Source organism: Mytilus trossulus, chromosome 5 (assembly GCF_036588685.1).
Source record: "Mytilus trossulus isolate FHL-02 chromosome 5, PNRI_Mtr1.1.1.hap1, whole genome shotgun sequence".
Lineage (NCBI taxonomy): Eukaryota > Metazoa > Mollusca > Bivalvia > Mytilida > Mytilidae > Mytilus > Mytilus trossulus.
In genome coordinates, this window is record NC_086377.1 from 29,779,506 (window position 1) to 29,789,363 (window position 9,858).

The 9,858-nt window shown below is 32.2% G+C and overlaps 1 protein-coding gene across 1 annotated transcript; it reads left to right on the forward strand.

Annotated features, from left to right (window-relative positions):
• The first annotated feature begins 227 nt into the window (after positions 1-227).
• LOC134717840 (uncharacterized) lies at positions 228-4,876 on the forward strand. The gene is made up of 2 exons (XM_063580335.1): positions 228-726; positions 3,732-4,876. Exons 1-2 carry the CDS (start codon positions 228-230, stop codon positions 4,874-4,876), a joined length of 1,644 nt encoding a protein of 547 aa, XP_063436405.1.
• The last annotated feature ends 4,982 nt before the right edge of the window (positions 4,877-9,858 follow it).

Genomic DNA, 9,858 nt, shown 5'->3' on the forward strand with positions numbered 1-9,858 from the left:
TTCAACCTTTTCTGGAACAATAGTATTTAGACTCCGCCCTAAAATGTGTTACCTTTTCCAGAACAATAGGATAAGCAAATACCGCGGATTCTTTTGATCTGAAACGTGTAGTAATAAAATAGGGTGGTTGAGCCTGGTTGAAACTGGTTGGATCTATTGTTCTGGAACGTGTAGCCACTTTTTCTTTTGTTCTGGAACGTGTAGTTTATAACTACTCACATGTAATCATGATTGGAGGAGATTTTAATGAAAACCTGTTAGTCACATCAAATAACAAAAGAAGCAAATATGTTCCTGAATTTATAAATGAATGTAAGTTAAAAACCCAGAATGTGGGAAAGACATTTATACACTCTAATGGTAGTGACTGTACATCAATTGATTATATCTTGTACCCAGAGCACTTTAGTGACAACATATTACATCTTAGGAGATTAGAAATAACAAGTAACATTTCAGATCATTATCCAGTGTGTGCAAATATTAAATTCAGTTACTCAATGAAAACTAACCAATATATAAAGAGCAATAATGGACAAACTGTTCGTAAAATAGATTGGCAGAAAATTGACAAAGCATTATACAAACAGGTTTTATCTGATGAGATTGATAAATGTGACTATACAATTAGTGACCTACTAGAGATTTATAAAGCAGTTACCAACATCAACAACGCAGTGTCTAGAGCTTTAACATCTATTGTACCACCTCCGAAAGGAAAAAAGCGTAAACCTAAACTGAAATTTATGACCCACAACATATATTTGGCAATAAAAGCAAAGAAAAACGCATTCTGCGAATGGAAATTCAACGAAAGACCAGAAATAACTACAAATCCTCTATTTTTAAATAAAAAGCAAACTACATATAGCAGTCCTAAATATGAAATTGTTCAAATTATTATGGCATATTGTTATTCTAAATTATTTCCCAAAATTGATCGCCCTGAAGATCATAAAAAACATTTTATTAAAATTAAGTATGTCAATAAAGGCTTTGATTTTGTAAATATTGCCGGTATATTTAACGACCATTCTGTTAAAGAACAAATTCCTGGATATTTTGACAATACTGAGCTACCTCTTATTTGTTATATTTACAAGAAATCTACCCGGAAATTTGTGTTTAATTATAGTCAATTGTGTAAAGATGTTAATATCAGTGAAAATACACCTACTTCATGTAATTGCAGTAATTCCGAATATATTTATGGACCCATTTCCCATGTTATAACAGGAAATCTTAACATCGTTCAAGACCGAGAGTTAAAATCATTTCTCAGTAAAGGACCTAAATATCGTCCACCGTCAATTATTAATTGGAATGAGTGTCGTAATATCATCCACGACTCACTCCATACTTACTGTATGAAATGGATAAAACGGGAAAAAGCTGACAAAAAATCTTTGGACTCTTTTTTTAATTCAGTAATGAAGATAGTTGATATACGTATTCAACATTTTAAAGGACATTTTACTATTAACAATAACCACAATAAACCTATTTCTCGTATCAAACATAAACTAAAAGAACTAGCCAAGGAATTTGTTTTTGTCCCGGCCGATAAAGCTGCTAATAATATTATTATTGTTTGACGTAAATTTTACATCGAGGTTCTGAAAAAGGAAATCACCAATTCACCAACATTCCAACTGACTCCATTTTCAGAAAACGAAATCTGTAACAAACATAAACTTTTAGCCTCCGCTTTACAAGCAGAGCCAAATACAATGAAAGTTCCAACTATGTATTGGCTTCCGAAGCTACACAAAACCCCTTACAAATATAGATTTATTTCGTCTTCAAGTCATTGTTCAACTACTAAATTGTCTATTATTCTTACCAGCACACTTGGTACAATTAAAAACCTTATAATAAATTGTTCAAATAAGGCCTTCGAAAATAGTGGAATAAATTACTTTTGGAGTGTCAAGAACTCGTTGGAAGTACTTGATAAATTGCATGCTTATATTGGTGATTTTGAATCTGTTCAAAGTTTTGATTTTTCTACCCTGTATACCACATTGCCTCACATTCTCATTAAGAAAAAATTCACACACCTATTTAAATGGGCATTCAAAAAATCAGAATGTGAATATATATGTTCAAACTCTTTTAGGTCATTTTTTAGTAGCAATAAACAAAAAAACTATGTTAATTGGACATGCTTTGATACTATATATGCCCTTGAATTTTTACTAGATAACATTTTTGTTCGCTTTGGGGATTCCGTATATCGTCAGATTATCGGAATTCCAATGGGGACTAACTGTGCACCACTTATTGCGGACCTCTTTTTGTATTGTTACGAGTTACAATTTATGACAAAAATAAGCAAAGACCCATCAAAACAACATCTGATAAACAAATTTAATAATACTTTTAGATATTTGGATGATATTTTGGCTCTCAATAATGACGACTTCAGTATGTATATTAATGAAATTTATCCTGGTGAACTCACTTTAAATAAAGCTAATACTAACAATGACCACTGCCCTTTTCTCGATCTTGATATCTATATCACTAACGGAAAGCTGAATACTAAAATTTATGATAAAAGGGATGATTTTTCATTTCCTATCGTTAATTATCCGTTTTTAGATGGTGACGTTCCCTTGTCACCATCTTACGGTGTTTATATATCTCAACTTGTACGATTCGCTCGTGTATGTAACAATGTTTTAGATTTTAACGAGAGAAATTTATGTATTACTGAAAAATTATTACACCAGGGTTTTCGATATCACAAACTAGTCAAAACATTTACTAAATTTTATCATCGGTATAAAGACATCATTCGTAAATATAGCTCAACATGCAGACTTTTTATACGTTCAGGTATTTCACATCCAATTTTTTATGGAAATATTCTTTATAAAGCACAAAGGTGTCAGTATTCACCTCATAAACTTACAAAACCTTTGAATAGACTTATTAAGAAGGGATATAATTACGATACTGTTGTCAAGTCATTAAAGATTGCATATTTTGGCGTTAATATTGAGTCACTGATAAGGTCTTTGCGTCGGAACTAACACATTTATTCTAAAACAGTTGTTGGCATGACACGGGTTATGTTCTTCTCATATATGTTATGATGGTATGATACTAAACCCCTTACGGGAAGGATTGTGCCTGATGTTCATATGATGAAATCATAATCTTTCAGTCAGTTTAATTGAAGTCTGGAGCTGGCATGTCAGTTAACTGCTAGTAGTCTGTTGTTATTTATGTATTATTGTCATTTTGTTTATTTTCTTTGGTTACATCTTCTGACATCAGACTCGGACTTCTCTTGAACTGAATTTTAATGTGCGTATTGTTATGCTTTTACTTTTCTACACTGGTTAGAGGTATAGGGGGAGGGTTGAGATCTCACAAACATGTTTAACCCCACCGCATTTTTGCGCCTGTCCCAAGTCAGGAGCCTCTGGCCTTTGTTAGTCTTGTATTATTTAAATTTTAGTTTCTTGTGTACAATTTGGAAATTAGTATGGCGTTCATTATCACTGAACTAGTATATATTTGTTTAGGGGCCAGCTGAAGGACGCCTCCGGGTGCGGGAATTTCTCGCTACATTGAAGACCTGTTGGTGACCTTCTGCTGTTGTGTTTTTTTATTTTGGTCGGGTTGTTGTCTCTTTGACACATTCCCCATTTCCATTCTCAATTTTACATATGAACTTAGAAAACTATGCAGGATTGAAAATGCAAAATTTTGGATTATAGAGAGACAACAACTCGTTGATGCAAGAACAATGGATAGTAAACTCTTATTTCAACTTATAAAAAAACAAAGAGGGAAATTAAATCGATTCATTGATGAACTTCAATTTGGTGAATCTAACCTGAAAGGTGACAACAATATTCTTGGAGGATGGAAGACCCATTTCGAAAACTTAGCAAAAGAATCAAATCCTATGAATTTTGATCAAGACTACTTTCAGTTAGTTGACGCTGAATATCATCAAATTATACAGATATGTCTAGTTGCCTACAAACATGAAGGAGTAACTACAGAAGAATTACAAAATGCTCTAAATAAGCTAAATAGAAACAAGTCTGCTGATATATTTGGTATTACTGCAGAATGCCTTCTTTTCGGCGGTGAAAAACTTGATAGTATATTGCTTAAAGTAATCAACGCATCATTTCAGCACTGCCATATTTCAAATAATTTGAAAATTGGTACTCTTACACCAATCTTTAAGAATAAAGGAGACATATCAAATTCAAAAAATTATAGAGGCATTACCATTACTCCATCAATGTCTAAAATAATAGAAACCATACTCAAACTACGAATTAATCCAAACATACTGGAAGATCAAAACCCTCTTCAACGTGGTTTTACCAAAAATACGGCTCCTCTTATAGCATCTCTAATCATGGAGGAATTCAAAAGAGAAAGTAAAGACTTGAATAAACCAACAATATACGGAATGCTAGACGCTAAATCTGCTTTTGATGTAGTACGACATACAAACCTAATCAGAAAGCTATATCATTTAGGCATTTCAGAACAGTGCATTTTAATGATTGATAACATATACAAAGACGCTACGTCTAAAATTAAATGGAAAGGAAATACATCGGATGCATTCAACATTGAGCAAGGTGTAAGGCAAGGAGGAACATTAAGTGCCGATTTATACAAAGTTTATGTAAACCAGCTGTTGAATAATTTTGTAGAGTCTAAACTTGGTGGAAAAATAGGATCAATAAGTTGCTGTGCCCCCACCTGTGCAGACGATATAGCAATAGTTGGAAATAACCCATTCGACATACAAGTTCTCATAAATATGGCATATGACTACAGCCAACGAGAAGGCTATCTTCTACAACCTGAAAAAAAGTGTTATTTTACCGATTAAAACTAACAGTAAAGTAGCATTTACAGAAGATACTTGGTTGATGAATAACAATCCAATGCCAATTGTCACCAAAACACCACATATTGGTATACAAAGGGATGCAACCGATTCAGCAGGTAGCACCATAGAGGCAAATCTTAAAAAAGCCAGAAGATCTTTATACAGTTTTATGCACACTGGTTTACACGGAGAAAATGGCCTAGACCCAATATCTGCAATAAGTATGCTACAAACATTTATATTTCCAATTATGTTTTATGGATTAGAAATTTTACTGCCTACTGGAAAAAATATAGATTTAATATCAAAACAGTATAAAAGAATAATAAAGCAGATCCTCTCTTTACCCGTCAATGTAGCTGACCCAGCAATTTACGTAATATCTGGCTTGCTACCTGCTGAAGCAGTCATACACAAAAAGGCACTCATCTTATTCGGAAGTATATGCAGAGCTGGATGCACCTCCACTGAATGGAAAATCGCTGAAAGACAATTAGGAATTAAATGCATTAAAAGCAACAGTTGGTTTATTGCTATCAAAGCTATATTTTTGAAATATGAAATTGGTGATCCATACATGTGTCTATTTGATACGACTATGTCCAAAATGCAATGGAAGAATTTGGTGAAACAGAAAGTCAATATTTATTGGTCAAATCGAATTAAACAAGAAATTACATTGTTTTCATCTCTAGAACATCTTGGAGAAATTTTTACTATTGGAAAATGTCACCCAATAGCAAAAACTATATCAGTCAATATAAGAGACATATCTAGAATACCAGTCCGACTTAAAATCTTAACTGGAACCTACATTATTCAGACAAAAAGGGCTGTGTTCAATAAAGCTATACCAGATGGTACCTGTATGATGTGCAAAAAGAAACTATGAATCATTTCCTGTTGATTTGTGAAGAACTAGAATGCATACGAAAACCACTTATGTTAGAAATAATAAACATTAGCAGTATGATTTTTGCCAAACATAAAGTAGATGCTGCAATTCATATAACAACAGTAATAGTCAACCCATATTTTTATTGCACACAGTTGAATTCACAAGCTCTTATATCAGACATTGATACTCAACTAGAACCATTATGCAGAAGCTTGTGCTATAAATTACATGCTAGAAGATATCAGTTACTGGACATTTCAAAGAAGTCAAAAACTGTTAAATAACATATTCCTTGTTGAGGACTGATCGCATCTTGGTACTTCCCCGTTTCCCTAAAAAAAATATATATATATTTTCATGCTTATGGATAACTTTTTTTTTTCTTTTTTTTTCCCCCAGATAGTATAAATTATTTCATCTAGAGGGATAAATTATTTTTAAATAGTATAAATTATCACATTTAGGTTTTTTTTCTTTAATACATTAGTAATCATTTTAACTTTTTCAAAATCCTTGTGATACTCAATTCATAGCAGATAAGTGACAGTGACAGTGTGCTTAGAGGACATTTAGCTTAAAAAGCAGATGAAGCTTTCTTTCTTTTTTTTTTGTGTGTGTGTAAATAAACCTTGACAATTTGTTTTATTGGTGGAGGATTGTCCCTCAGTATGTGGTCTGTAAAGAACTGTCCATTTATAAAATAGTACCGTCGAATAGTAGAATTGGTGTAGCGTATCTTTTGCTGACACCAGCCCACACATGAACCTTAAGAGGATGTTTTGGGTCGTTGTCCATTTGAAAGCGATGTTCGGTCCGGAAATTCCGTCTGACGTACAACAGGAAGGTGTCCCGCAGGATGTGGTCTGTAAAGAACTGTCCATTTATAATACCGTCGAATATTAGAATTGGTGTAGCGCATCTTTTGCTGATACCAGCCCACACATGAACCTTAAGAGGATGTTTTGGGTCGTTGTCCACTTGGAAGCGATGTTGGTCCGGAAATTCCGGCTGACGTACAGCAGGAAGGTGTCCCGCAGGATGTGGTCTGTAAAGAACTGTCCATTTATAATACCGTCGAATATTAGAATTGGTGTAGCGCATCTTTTGCTGATACCAGCACACACATGAATCATAAGAGAATGTTTTGGTTTTGGAAGTGATGGTCTGACTTGATCAAATCGTCTGTAGATGTAAACTTTATTCTGATGGAGCTGAACAGTACACTCATCACTGAAGATCATATCGTGAAACTGGTCATTGTTCTCTACTAACATATTGCAAAATGCTACCCTCTTCTTTTTGTTGATGTGTCGTACCATCTGGCAATACCTTGGTTTGGTACACGTGAAGCCTGCGTGGACTATGGCTCTTTTTGTCGTAGACAGACTGACCTTAGACCCTTCAAGTAGAAGCCTTTTGTGAAGAGTTCTACTGGATGTGCACGGTTCTGAAGATAATGTTCTTTTTACAAACTGTACATCGGCTCTTGTTAGCGTCACTACTATAGGGGGCTCTATGTCCCCCATGATAAATAATTATAACCCCCACTATATACATTCTTATCGCAACACCATCTATCATTACATAATATATATCACCACTTTTTGAACTTTAAGAAAATCCTATTACATACTTTTCAACATTGAGAGAGTTAGGATGATATGGTTTAATACATGTAGAAAATAAAAGTATAAATGATATTTTCTCTCAGATATTTTACAGTGTAATTTATTTGTGAATATTTGTGAAATAAATTAGGTATGCATATATTATTAGTGTTGTTTTTTGTAAACTATATCTAGTTTTTTACTAATAAACCCCTTTACATGTTATAAAGTTAAATGAAATCAGATATTATATACAGGTATAACATTTGATAAAAACTCTCTACATAGCCTGTCAAGATAACTTTATTTATATAAAGACATCAAATAAAAGAATCTATACATTTTATTACACAAATGTATAATACAAAATTAATTCAACAACAAATGTCTTTAGATATTTAAAAAAAACATATATATGGTTTGTCCCTCTTCTAATGTTAACTGTTTAATTCTTCAGACATTAAATCCCTTTTGCGGGATTTTAATTGTTTTTTAAATACAATGTCACTATTCAGTTTCATTTTATTCCGTTCCATCAATTCAGCCTGGTACATAATTTTAACAGCCATATCGTCTATTTTCTTTTTTAGGAGGTCTTCCAAATGAGTAATCACAGCTATTTCTGAATACCTAAAAAAATACATTTAAATTATAAATATTCAGTGAATTATTATTATCATTATCAAATATTGAACTGAATTCAAAATAAGAATAGTTAGTTGTTATATTGTAAAAATATCATATAGTATGCTAATCAATTTCCTTGTTTGAATTGTTTTACATTGTCATGGTGGGACCTTTTATAGCTGACCATGTGATAGGGGCTTTGCTCATTCTTGAAGATCATATGGCTACCTATAATTGTTAATTTCTGTGTTATTTGGTCTTTTGTGGAGAGTTGTCTCATGGGCAATCATACTGCATCTTCTTTTTTATAATAAGAGATTCAGTCTATTCAGTTTCATTATCTATATTGTAATGATTAAGAACAATTATAATAACAGTAATGAAAAATTATTAAATACCTTGTCTGAACATCATTGCTTGAGACTCTTGTTTCATCATTGCTGCTCCTTCCATAATAAATTAAATCTGATTATACCTGGAAAAAAAACCTCCAGTAATTACTATAATTAAAAATACAATAATGTCAACAGGAAAAAAAATACACACACACACTATAATTTAAATTAAGAAACCAATCTCTAAAAAAATAAGATAAACAGGAGAAAATGTTACAAAATTCAAATGAAACAAGTATAACATGTACAAGGATGACATAAAGCTCAAGGATGTTCAAAATGAAACTGGAGGTACACAGTACTAACACTGTTACAATCAATGCTTTTACTACAATCATTGAAGACTTTTTAGATAAAATATTTTATATTTATAAAAGTAGCATTTTTGAAAAATCTAAGTGTAAAAAGAATAGTTTTAGTACTTACAATATCTTCTATCTGTTGACCTGTGCTGTTAAAAAGAAAGTAATGTATATTTTATACAAAAATGTTACATAATTAATAAGTAACTGTAAAATCTAAGATTTACAGATCTTCTAATTGACCCTTTTAAACAATAGATATGAATCTTTACATAACAAATAATTATGTAAACTACATAATAGTTTGGAACTTCCCACTAAATTATTGTTTTATCATTTTTACATCTTTTGAGGTTTATCAATTTACACATCTTTTACATAGACTGTTATGAAAAACAAAGACCATATATTAAAATAGTGTTACTATTACAAATTGTTATGTTAAATGATATGTTAGATTAATATCTAAGATGCTTTTCAGTCTGTAGGTTTCCATCATAGACCTTTCCTACTAGACCATGGATTCTGTTGTAACTAATGGTTATGTAATACATAGACAATAACTGTTTAGTGTCTTTAAATATCAGCTGTATTTGTACGAGGCTAGGAAACAATGTGTATGCGAGCTTTTAGCGAGCTACTTCACCTGTTTCGAGCCGAGTACAAATACAGCTGATATTTAAAGACACTAAACAGTTATTGTCTTTATCCTGCAATTAATTCTGTAAATTGTTTGTGTTTTGAAAAACACAAAAAACTTACATATTTAGCATTTATTTTCGATTTGTTATCCCTTGAGGCCCGCGTAGTAATATCAAAATCACACATTACGCTGAAGATGGATTCGCAAAAAAAGAATCTCGAATGGTCAATAATAATACATCGCTCAAGGTGAAAAAATATATATTTTAACATAACAACTAATTTCAACAGTAAAAATTAAAAACAAAACATTGTCCAATTTGAAACAGAAGTGTACGAGTTGTCCTACGCTTCAGACTTGACTTTCACTAAACATGCATGCTGAAATTGACATGGCTGATTTTGTAACACAATCATACACATTCAAGTTTTGAAATCGACAATTTTCATCGTCATTGGAATGCAAGTGGAATACACATTCTGAGGTCACACAGGTTCAAACAATACTCAG

Coding starts and splice junctions, on each gene's coding strand:
- LOC134717840 (XM_063580335.1), top strand. CDS start 228: ATGATTGGAGGAGATTTTAATGAAAACCTGTTAGTCACATCAAATAAC. Junction 727..3,731: donor ACCTCCGAAAGGAAAAAAGC/GTAAACCTAAAC, acceptor TTTGGATTATAG/AGAGACAACAACTCGTTGAT.